Genomic DNA, 12,538 nt, shown 5'->3' on the forward strand with positions numbered 1-12,538 from the left:
CAGCTTTGGGGAGGCATCTCAAACAAGATGGTCTCCAAAGTGGCACTGGGCTGAGACTCTCATGAAGGTAATAGAGAAACATTTGAAGCCATTCTTTAGTTTATTTGTTTATTCAACAAGCACATGCTAAGCATTTGTGACAGGCAGGCACCATTCTTGACTATGGGGACACAGGAATAAGACACAGTTCTTGTCAAGTCTCATGAGAAGAGGTGGATGATTCAACAAAAGACTCCAATGAAGGTCCTAAGTGCTTTCACAGAAGTCTGACCTGGATATAGAATGGAATAAGGTCAGAATATGACTAGGTGAGCTGTATGGGGCTTATAGCAGTGGTTCTCAGACTCGAGTGTGCATCAGAATTACTTGGAATGCTTGTTAAGACACATATTGCTGAGTCCCACAACCAGAGAACCAGACTCAGGTAAGTCTGCGATAGTTGCTGAGAATTTTCATTTCTAAGAAGTTCCCAGGTGATGCTGGTTTTGCTGGTCTGGAGTCCAACTTTGAGAGCTGACTCAAAGTCATGGAATTATGACCCAGCATTCAGTATTCTGGAGTTACATGTGTTTGGGCACATCTGGTGTGTTTTGAGAGTGGTGAGAAGAGATTAAAGGGGTAAGTAAGGATTAAATTGTCAAGGATTCTAAATGCCAAGCAAAGGTACTTGAACTTTATTCTGTAAGTAATAGGGGTCATTGGAGGATTTTAAGCAGGGAAGGCATACATTCATGTTCATGCTTCAGAAGAAAACAGCAGTCTGGGTAGAAAGGATGAGATAGGCGGACAGGACCATCGAAGTCTACCTCATAAGCAGCCTGATCGTGGGCACTCATGGGGAACTGTGGCCTCTCCTAATGAGTGTGATGGTGTCACAGTCCTCGCTCTGCAAGTCTGAGAGGCTGCGATGATTCCACAGTTTCTGACCCTCGAACTTTAGTATTCGATCTGCCACATCAGGTCCTCCAGCCTCTTTAATCTCTTTTTTCAAGTCATAGATGGAGTTATCTGGGTGGATGGCGTAAGCCTTGCTCTGGCCACTAGAGTCCTTCACGAAGACCTGGATCTCAGGAGGGGAGGTCTCCAGCACTGAGACAGTGACCTTAGAGAAGATCCCGTAATATGCCAGGGTTCGTTGGCTGCTGAGTAGCTGCCGCTCCCTTCCCAGCTCCTGGAAGGAGAGACACAGCTGACAGTTGAGGCCAAATGTCTTCCTGATCTCCACTTTCATCTTCCATATGGGACTGTAGGGGTCCACCCAGAATTTCCAGGCTTCTTTTCCTGATTGTTTCACCATAACCTGCACATTCCTTGCTCCCTGGAAGGGAGGAACAGATAAGGGTATCTGGTATTTCTGACTTGTTGTCTTCAAATCCTCTGCCTTCTGGCTACTGATGACATAATTTATTGCCTACTAAGATACTATTAATAAAAGGAGGTGCTATCAATAATGGTCTCAGCTAATAGGCATAAAGCAAGATTATCCCAGGCAAAGCAGAACATTTGGTCATCCTAGGCTTACAGGACTGCTGGGTCATCCTCTATCCTCTGACTCACTCCAAGCAGAGTGACAACTGGCAGCAGTTCTCCAAACAATCATTTTGTCTATGTTGACCTATTCAGAGTCTCCGCCTGTCACATGCAGATAACATTAGAATCTACTCCATATGTAAACATAAGGCTACTGTAGGTTAAATAATTTAACATATGGCAGGCGCTGGGATGTATGTTAAAGGATATTCATTGTAATAGCAAAAGTCGAATAGCATCCTAAAAATTTGAGAGTAAGGCACTGGTTATGTAAGTTAAGATACTTTCATTTATTAGATTATGATATAGCTGTTGACCCAGGAGGACTTGATATCCCCACTTGTCTAGGGCAGTCTTAGTGTATGTTCCTTGTCCTGCACAATTAATTGCATCCCATTTCATGCTTAAAAGTATCCTGGTTTGGAATTTGTAATGTGGTTACACTTTTTAGGTCTATCTGTATCTAAGAGAATTGTCTCTTAGATAATTTAATAGAATAACTAAATTACCTAATAATTTAAGTAAATAAAAGTAAAAACACACACACAAAATAGGATGTACAGTTAGATACAGGCATGTGCTTGTGTGTGGGTGGCACATACATGGAAGAAATGCGAGAAATTGATAAGTGCGTGTTGGGAAGAGGGCAGAATTGAGAGACTGGGGATCAGGATGCGAGGCAGACTTACTTTAATTGTGTGTCCTTTGAAACAGTTTGCTTTTCTTTTTCTTTTCTTTGCTATGAATATGTATCACCTCTTTTCCTTTCTCCTCCCACCGTCCCGACAAAAAAATAATAATTATGGGGAGGATTCTTAGCAAGATTTGGAAGACTATTCCATGAATCTTTTCTTCCAGGAGTCCCCTGGTCTGTTGGACATTCCAGGCAATGGGACATGGCTGGGTGGCGGGTCCCTCCGATGCGTTAGTTATCTGCCTTGCTTCAGTTGCTGCAGGTTTGCCTTTGAGGCCAAGCTCAGAATTCACCTACAGGATATGAAATGTAGGACTGGCAATGAGATTTCTCTGGAAATGTCAGGTTGATGAAATTATATCTCTCAGTTAAGCTCATAGAAGAGCTCTGGTCTTTGAGTCCTGGATTCCTATGCAGTGTTCAGACCCAGGACTGCTGTGATTCCAAGCCATGCACAGGTGGGCCACACAGCTGGCTTGCTGTCTGCAGTGGACTCCTATGTTCCTCAGTTAGGGTTTTGGGATATATCTCTATTAAATCTCTTGTTCTAATAGTAAGAAGTGGAGGTTTTGAAAACCCATAATGAGGGAACTATTACCCCACAGGATGCATGTATGGAGTAAATGCTTGGACCATCTCCATCAAATAGCCATACAGCAAGGCAGAAATTGCTTGCACAGTTTATAGACGAAAGAACTGAAGCCCAGAGGCAGCACCATGGGAGATATTGCCTGTCCTGGGACTTATAGGTGCTGTGGCAGGAGTTGGGGAGATAGATTGAAAGGGGGTTGCAGTGAGGTCATCACTGAGTCATGACTCTGGGGTGAGGATGAGGGTGGTACCTGTACGTGCCAGCCTTGGTGGGGGTCTTCGGTCCTGCAGCAGGCCTGCCTCAGGCAATGAGCAGCCTCTTTGGCCACCAGGTCCCATCTCTTTTCCCTTCCCAGGTTGTTGGTGGGATCAGCTGGGTCCAGGATAACAGGCCTGGGAGAGAGAAGGGGAGTGATTTCCCATCATGCTCAGGACTGTCCTCTGTCACTCAAGTCTGTGGGATTGTGCATGCCTCTGGAGAGACTTTCCTGCAAGCTGAAACTCTCGGTTCAAGATGGTAGGTATAATCTAAGGTGGCCCAATCAGAATGAATCTTGGGGATTCTGCTTCGAACGCCAGGCCAAAGGAGCATTCTCTCTTGTACCAGAAGTTATGAGTCCAGATGAGAAGGCCGGAACTGATGTAGCCATGAAGGAATTAGCCTGAATTCAAAGGTAGAACCCTGGGAAGGGCAGAGTGAGCAGTTAATGGATGGGACCCTGATTACATAGCAAACCTCTGGATCACACCATACCTGAAGCTTCCTTTGTCTTTGGATTTCTCAGGTACAAATGCGAAGACATCACCTTTATTTTAAAAACTCTTTAAGTTGGGTTTTCTGTTCCTTGTAGCTGAAAGTAATGCAACCTACACACTCACCTGGTTCCTTTAACTGTAATTTGATAGAGGTTCTGACATCCTCATTTTGGAAATCATAGTACTTGGTGCAGTATATGTGGATGTCTTTATGATCTGTGAGGAGCTTCATCACAGCTGTAAACCCTTCATCCAGGCTGGAGTTCTCCCTTTCATCTGTACCGATATCCCAGGCATAGACAGTCAGTAGCTCCAGTGCATGTTCCTGGGGCAATGCTACCCTTTGATATTTATGTTTCAAGTACTGGAGTGGGAGAGCGGGGAGGGAGAGAAGGAGAGCTTGTTACCCTGGGACTTTGGACTTCCCAGGTCACTCTGTTTCTAGTTCCCAGTAATACTTCTTCAACTTCATTTTATATCTAGATTATGTACCACATCTATAAAATTTGCCATGAGCCCAGCAGCTTGGGTTCTCGATGAACTATGTCCTATGGGCATCAAGATTTCAGTAAAAGGAAGTTGGGGTTTCTTGGGCATCTTCTGGGCCTTATCAACCTGTTATTCAGTAAGAATGGGTAAGGCAACGTAATAGAGTGAATATAGGATATAACAGAAGAAAACTAAAACAGAATGAAGTGAGAGATGGAGAAAGAATAGTGTGAAATTTTAAATCTTCAAAAATTAATTTAGAAATTTATTGCAATTTTAGATTCCCAGTGATGTTTTTAATTAGATAAAATGATCTTAAGAGTCAGATGGAGGAATAAATGCCTTGGAAATCCAAGAAAGTTATGAAAGAAAAAAATAGAAAGGTTGATGTTTTTCTTCTCAGCTATAGCATAAGAGGTAGTTTTAACAAAATGGTATGCTTTTGGCATTAGAATAAACAGCAGACAAGGGTAACAGAATAGGTAGGCCAGAATTCAGTTCCAGTAGATGTAATAATTTCATAATGGATTAGACTATCAATAATCTACAAAGTGTTTCAAAGAATACACAACTTCAGTTTAATGAAAAAAAGATGCATAATCAGTAAAAGATAGTGACACGACTTGTGAACCATTCATAAGAAAACAAAGACTATCACATCAAATATCAGAATACATTACAGCTGGAGTTAAAGTATATATTAAATATTTGAAAAGCAAAAATAAGGGATTTACATATATACTGTAGGTTAAATGAGAAACGTATATATGAGACATTTGTATATAATAAAAATTAGAAATAATTATGTTGTGAAAGATGCTATAATTAACGTGATTAGATAAGTGATATATTTGTAAAAATATCTGCAACACATGAAAAATAATGATAAAAATCTACGATTTACAGAGGTCTTACAACTGATAAAAGACAAAAACCCCCATTGAAAAATGTACAAAATGCATTAATAGATAACTCCCAAAAGTTCAAGTCTAAAAATCAGTAAGCAAATATATTTTTTAAAGGTAGAATACGAAAAGAGTTCGCATAATATGATTCCACTTATGTAAGATCTGTGCATGACTGTCGTGAATACAGATAAAAAGAAAGGTATGAAAAAATAGTCACCAAAAATGTATACATGTTACAATTATATACAATTATATAATTGTATTGACCAATGTTACCTCAATAAACTTAATTTTTTAAATAAAGTATCATACCATTGAATTATATACCAGAAACTTAGTGGATTTCATTAACCAATGTCACCATAAAAAAAAAAGTTATTGGTATTATCTCAGGGATTTCATGTGAATTTTTATGTTCTTTTTTTGCTTTTTTTTTTGTAGTACTTGATTTTTTAATAATGAGCCCAATGTATTTTTCACATAGTCATAAAAATAATTAATATTATGAAAAATATTTAGAGTTGTTGATTAAGAGCACAGGTTCTAGAGTCAGACACTTTTGGGTTCAAATTCAGCCCAACTTCAGCGTTTGAACTTCGTTTTTCTTATCTCCAAAATGGGGCTAATAAATAGTACATGGAAGAGCTGTTGGAAAGATTAAACGAGAAAACATTTGCTGAGCACTTAGTATAGATCACGGAACATAATTAATGCTCAATAAATGAGAGCTTTATGATCGTTGTTTTTGTTATGGTTATCTGAAATGCCTGAGGTGTGAAGCCTACTGAAAATCATGTTTATGCACATCAGAAACCATTTAATAGCTCTTGAAGAATGGGTCACTGGACCAGGAGGCAATCACCAGGACACACTTCAGAAGACTGTGGCAACAAGAGCAAACACATACAACAATAATGCAAAACTTTGTTCAGCATTCTATACCTTGAAAATAGTTTCCAATTATACTATTTCAGAATGCTATTTAACCTGCTCCTTATTCTGAGATAGTTAGTTTGCTTTTCTTTTCATTAAAACAAACAAACAAAAAAAAACAATGTTAGGATGCACCTGCCCTCCCTCTTGCCCCTGAGCCTCCCACCAGAGACCCAGCTCCTCACCTGCAGGTGCCAGTGCTGCTTCACCAGCCTCAGGAGATTCTTTAGCTTAGCAGGGCGACTTTTCACAAAGTGCCTCTGCAACTCTGTGAAGCTTGGGGTGAACTCCCCAGGGCAGCCGCCACTAGTTCTTAACGTTTCATAGATTTCTGGTGGTAGTTTAGAGTTTGGGGGAAAATTTCCTGGGAGAGAAATGTACCTGGTCAGGAAAATCTATTCTTCAAGGTGAGGAAGATGGAAAAAGAACTACAGCATATAGAGCATGCAGACATTCTCTCATGCAATCTTCACTAGAGCATTATTTTTCTCATTTCACAACTCCTAAGTGGAGACCTAGAGGGTTTGGTAGCCTACCCAAAAGTCACGTAAGTTTTAAATAACTGACACTGACCAAAGACTTACCTTGTGTCAGGCACTAGGCTAAGCTCAAGGAATCCTGAGAACAGCTCCACGAAGTAGGTAATATTAAGTGGAACCATAGCACATGCTATTTTTGTGTGTGTGTGGGGGTCAAAAATGGTCAAATATTGTTTATTTCCTATGGTTCAACCTGATATTTGATCCCATTTCACAGGTTAGTACATTGACTCTTGGAGGTTTTAAATAGCTTGCCCAAAGTCACACAATTAGTAAGTCTTGGAGCCAAAATTTGAAGACATTGTTCCAAAGACCTTGAAGTGTTTGCTTGCTCCAGGGCCTCCCAGAGGGTCAGAGAAGAACCTCTTCCTTGGGGTGGGTAGGAATCCATTATTTGGGAGACGTCCCCCCAACAGCACATGACAACACATGCATTTAAGGGAAGACTTAATCTTCAAAGTATAGCTCCAGGTTCATCTGCCTGAAAAAGAGCAAACTCCACTCTCACCCTATCGCTTTCCACTTTTACAGACCCCCTTGTAAGATCAGGTTGGTGGAGAAGGGCCCCTGACTACTTTCTCTGGACTCAACCCATCACTGTCTTTCCTCATAGCATTGAATGCCGGGGGGCACGTCCACTCTAATGACGTCACTGTTCTTTCTGGTCTGGACCTCAAAGGTAAGGGAGCAGGGGACCCTGCTTCTTTCTCTGTGCTGGGCTACAGTGATGTTGAAGGCTAGGCTCCTGCTACAGTGATCCAGTTTCTCCTCGATGATGCTGATGATGGCCTCACGGAGACATGCCTGGTCTTGGAAGCCAGAGAAGCAGCTTAAGAACAGCACCAAATCCACGTCAGAGCTGTGGTTGAGCGTTGTCCCCTCCCAGAGGAGCCGTCCTGGGGAGGACATCAATGTTGAGTTTCACCTCCTCTGAGCCCCGTTGCTTTGAGGTGGGGGTGAATCCAGAGACACCCATGTTGGGCTGTTTACACTGGTCCGAAAAGGAACACTTCGTCTCCATCATACATGGGGGCCTTCTTGGTGGGTATTACCACATCTTTTCATTGATTAGAAAAATTATGTACATGGTACACAGTTCAAAGGATATAAGTGAAATATAAAACTCCATTGCAGCCTAGACCCTAAATTCTTTCTCCAAAGCCAACCACAGTTACCAGCTTTTTGTATACCATTTCATAAATGTTTGATCCCCCAACCTATGCTATTTAACATGGTAGCCAAGACTCTCATGTAGCTATTTAAATCTCAATTAGTTGAAATGAAATAAAAAATTCAGTTCTTCTGTTACACTGGCTTCATTTCAAGTACTTGAAATGAAGCCACCCAACTCTATTGGACAGTGCATATATGTACCATTTCTATCATTGGAGAAAGTTCTATTAGACAGCTCTGGCATAGACAAACATATTTTTGTGTATATATTTTGTACACAGATTTTGGGTTTGTGTATACACAGATATATGTTTTTAGCTTTTATTTTGAAGAAATAGATTCACAAGAAGCTGTAAAGATGATATCGAGAGTTCTAAGTATCCCTTACCTACTTCTACCCCCAAGGCCACACCTTACATAAATTAGTAGACTACCAAACCCAGGAAATGGACATGGAGACAATGTTTCTGCTTAGTTCAATGACATTTTATCATATGTGTAGATTCCAGTCATCACCACTGAAACCAAGAACTATTCCATTCTACTTCCTCATTCTACTTCTTAGAGTCACAGCTACCTCCCTCCCTTTCACCATCCCTAAAACCTGGAAACTATTTATCTGTTTTCCATCTCTACAACATTGTCATTTTGAGCATTGTATCAATGGAACCAATATGGTACGTGACTTTTTGACACTAGCTCTTTTTTTCTGACTCAGCACAATGCTTTTGATAACCATCCATGTTGTTGCATGTATGAATAGTTTGTCCCACCATAAAAACCGTTGTCAGAGGTTGCCTTTGAAGTTTTAACTTCAGTCCTTAATCCTCTTGCTTTTTTTACTTTTGGAGTTCTCAACTACTTTCTCTTTTCCGTCTCTCCAGAATTTTAGTCATAATTTGTGACAGGTTTGTAAGAGCCTTATTCTACCTGGGCTAGCACCAGAAGTTTACAATCTCTTAAATAATATTTAGAAATTCATATGAAATAAAATGTTTTCTGGTTTTTTGTAAACACATACAATATGATCATTATACTAAATGTCAGTAGTGGTTATCTATACATGGTACGGTCGGTTATTTATTTTATAATTTTTTCATATTTTCCAATACTTTTGTCATTAAATGTATTACTCATGTAATTTAAAATATCATGAAGAAGTTTTGACCTCGGGTTCCCAGGCAACCTTAATTTTGGCACTGGGTCTCTTGACCTGAGGAAACAGAATAGAAAAAGGACAAATACGAGTATCACAGAGTGGCAACGATTAAGCGCAGCAAGAGATGACTTTCAAAAAGCTACTACTGGTCCCAGAGGACTCTTCATAGGAAATCATATTAAGTCAGTATTTAACTCTAGAAAAATACACCATTATCACCACCACCTAGATGGTGAAACGAAGAAGACAAGATGCAAGTCAGAATCTAGTGCTTAACAAGGTCGAGAAAGGCAGAGAGACAATGTGAAATGTATGCCATGTGCAATTACCCCCTTCCTTCTTCCTACTACAGAAATAGAAATGTAATAGACACATTCCCTTTTTGCTGTTGCTTGCTTAGCAGCGCTTATCAAAATAGGGCGTTTGCTTATCAAAATAGAGTGTTTAACTCCATAAATACTTTGCTCTAGGCATTTTCCATGTCGCTCAAAATCGCTGGAGATAGTTATTCCAGAGGTGTTTAAACTTCTGGAAACTGAGATCACTGAGAGAACAAGAGAAAAGGGACAATAATTTTTGTCTACACAAACGGTCTCTACCTGTAAAGGTGAGAATGGGAGCTTCAACACGTGAGTCCTTGGAATAACATATATGGCATGTCTCTACTGGAAACAGTATATTCGAATCCACATGATATGGGGAAAAGACATGAGAACTCTATAAATTGACTAAATACTAAACCAGGTTTTATTCAGAGCCTTCATGTGCTGCTAGACAGGGGAACCAGTGTGATCATTCCTAGGGCCAGAGCCTGAGAGAAAGTACAGAACAAAGGAAGATTCCTGTTGAGATTACTAACAACTGTGTAGCCATACCTTTAACTCTGCATATCCATACCTTGAAAGGAACACAGAAAAACAGACTTTAAGCTTGAATTGTTATAGTAACTAAGAATCAGATGTAAACTGAATTCCTCAAACACTTGGAGTCTCATTCTCTGACTCTGAGAGGAGAGCGTGCTCTGTCTGTGGTGTGTTATTCTTCTCTAATGAACTTTTCTTTGTCTCGAACTGGCGTGCACTTGAATTCTTTCCTGAAAAGAGCCAAAGACCCTCCCTCTCTTGGTGTAGGACTTCAGTCTGCACTGGGGGATATGGGGACGGGGTATTCACTCCATCCTGAATCACATAGAAGAGCTTTCTTTAGAACATATGTTAAAATATTTGAATCCTTTCAAACCTATTCTTCGGAGAATATGCGTCTCATGTCTGATTCTGATGGGTATTTCCTTGTTTCGGTTTTGGGTCCTCCTGAAAGCAAAGATGCTGATGGAACTCTAGAGCAGAAAGCAGAGGTTAGGATTCCTCCTGGAAGTTCAGATATGGGGAAGGGTAGAGATTGCTTTACTTAAGTTAATGTCAGATGTCTTTCATGCTAGCACAATGAGAACAATTTAGTCTTATGCTCAAGACACTTTTGATTTAGGGTGATAAGTTAGAAATTCAATTACAAGTTAGTACTTTTCAGGAGGAACCTTGCTATAAATTGTTGTTAGATTTCATGGTCAGCCCCCCAAAATTCCTAGAAGTACGCTCTGGCATTACATAATTGCTAGGTAGTTTCTAATATAACTACATAATATAATGCTATTTTAGAAGAAAAATATAGGAGATTATGTCTTGGGGGTAAAGTAGGTTTTCCTAAATAAGAAAAAAAAGCATAAATTTTATAAAGACCTGTTGCCCATATTCCATCTGCCTCCCTGGCACTCAGAGAGCCGGATGTAGTAGCAATAATAACAATAAAATAAAAATAAAATGATTATATTAAACAAAAAATTTAACTCCCGTGGCTGAAAGCCTTTGTAAAAGAAAGAGTTTTTGAGTCATATGCTAGCCAGAAAAGGACCAGGTCCCAGGGCACGAAGACTAGACCACCAGCAGCAATGCCAGGTAGAAAAGAAGCATGCTCCCAGTTCTGGAGTTAACCAGCATTTTTATACATTATCTCTTGGGGAAGAAAGAGGTCACTTGTTTTGAAAGCATCTAAATTGGCTACAGATAACGGGAGAGGGTAAAGGTGAAGCAGGGGGCATTTATATGATATGAGCACAGTCTAAGGAAGAAATATTTATTACTTTTGAATGGTTACAGGCAACAGTCCTGCAAGTTCTTGCATATGCAAGGTGTAGTGTCTAGTGGGCAGCTAACAGACACTTGGAGGTTGATTCAAAGCTTCGATATACATTTAGGAATTGTGAGCAGTCTTTTGTTATTGGTCCACAGCTATTAACTGGTTAACTCTTCCTGTCTCTTTTTCTTACTCTTCAGCTTCTGTAATTAATTTAGAACACCTCAGAATGTTTCTCTGCTCAATTATGTTTATCATCATCATCCTTCAGATTTGTAGGATTCCTTACTGTTTGAAGACACTTTCCTACACTTTATCACATTTATTCCTGATAACAACAAATTTGGGTTAAAGAGGAGCAGACTGAGCCTGGGAGAGGTGATCCCTCTCCTAAGGTCACACAGCCCCAAAGCAGCAGAGCTAGGAATCAAACCCCCAGGGCCCCCGTGCGCTCACCTTCACCACCTTCAGCACCCTGATTTCTTGGTCCGCAATCAGCTCATCACGGAAGCATTGATCCTTCAAAACCCGCCAGGTTCTCTCCCAGGCATCCTGCACTTCCTCCTTCCATCCTTTCTGGGGCTGCAGGCTCTGACACACAAAGGTGTCCAGCCTGTCTGCAGGGGTCTCATTCGGGTCCCAGGAGGGCTCCATCTCGGTGCGGACTAGGCTCCCCCTTGGAATAAATCTCCACTTCTGCCCAACCCTTTCAAGGCTGTGAAGCCAGTTCTCCTGAATAGGTCCTCCCTGCTCACGTAATGTTTAGAATCTGAGACTGAGTTTGCAGAGCTGATTTTCCTTTTCTGTTGAAAGCTGCCAGGAAAAATGGCTGGGAGAGGGGAATGAGCGCCCCCTCGCGCCTGCCTTCAGGCTCTCAGTCTGAGCATTTCCCAGACTGTCCTGGAGCAAGTCTCCCCACAGGTCCCATTTCATGCAGCACTGAGAGAAGAGGCCACCCTCCTTTGGAACTCGATTGTGTTTGCCCCTTGGGCCAGGAGGTGCTGTTGCCTGACTGCTGGGGTGGAGGCTTGAGCGGAGCCTCAGGGGTCCTGGAACTGGGATGGACTGAGCTCTAAGAGCAAAATCAAACACACCCTCTTGTTCCTTCTACCCAGCTGAACTTCTGCCTCACCCCCAATAACCTATGGGAAAGAGGAAGTCTTTAAGAAGTTTCCACCGGTGGTTCTCTCAAATACTTGATTTTGAACAGCAAAGGACCGTTTGGGAAATCTGTAATGGCCTTAAAAGATCTCAAGAAAGGCAAGGTTTGGAGGCCTAAGAAGGCATCCCTATGAAATTGGTAAAACGAGTGGCAGATAATTAAACTCAAACTGAGCACTTACTCCTGAAAGAGGACCTGACATTTGCTCTTTGGGGTGGAATCGCCCGTCAGTATGGTGAAGGTCACAAATATCCACCTACGGGAGGCATTGGAAAAATATCATGACACCACCTGAGCGTATCACTGTGGTTTGTCAAAAACGTCAATAATCAGACAGGCCCGTCTCCCATTCTGCTTGATGGAAGAGAAGATACTGGGTCCTGGAAAACTGGCTTAGAAGAATCAAAAGCTGCCTCAGAGATGAGGAAAATACTGATGCTGGAGATACCTGTGAATAGTTGGAGTAGAAAATAG

At 41.1% G+C, this 12,538-nt stretch overlaps 1 protein-coding gene across 1 annotated transcript; it reads right to left on the reverse strand.

Annotated features, from left to right (window-relative positions):
* Positions 1-593: 593 nt before the first annotated feature.
* On the reverse strand, positions 594-11,709 carry LOC107501264 (2'-5'-oligoadenylate synthase-like protein 2). The gene is given in 8 exon segments (XM_036221338.1): positions 594-1,318; positions 3,067-3,208; positions 3,691-3,935; positions 6,087-6,278; positions 7,062-7,321; positions 7,324-7,336; positions 8,782-8,826; positions 11,359-11,709. Coding segments are annotated over 8 exon segments (1,581 nt in total). The 5' UTR covers positions 11,557-11,709; the 3' UTR covers positions 594-832.
* Between the last annotated feature and the right edge of the window lie 829 nt (positions 11,710-12,538).

This window comes from Rousettus aegyptiacus, unplaced genomic scaffold (genome assembly GCF_014176215.1).
Source record: "Rousettus aegyptiacus isolate mRouAeg1 unplaced genomic scaffold, mRouAeg1.p scaffold_m13_p_5, whole genome shotgun sequence".
NCBI classification, from domain to species: domain Eukaryota; kingdom Metazoa; phylum Chordata; class Mammalia; order Chiroptera; family Pteropodidae; genus Rousettus; species Rousettus aegyptiacus.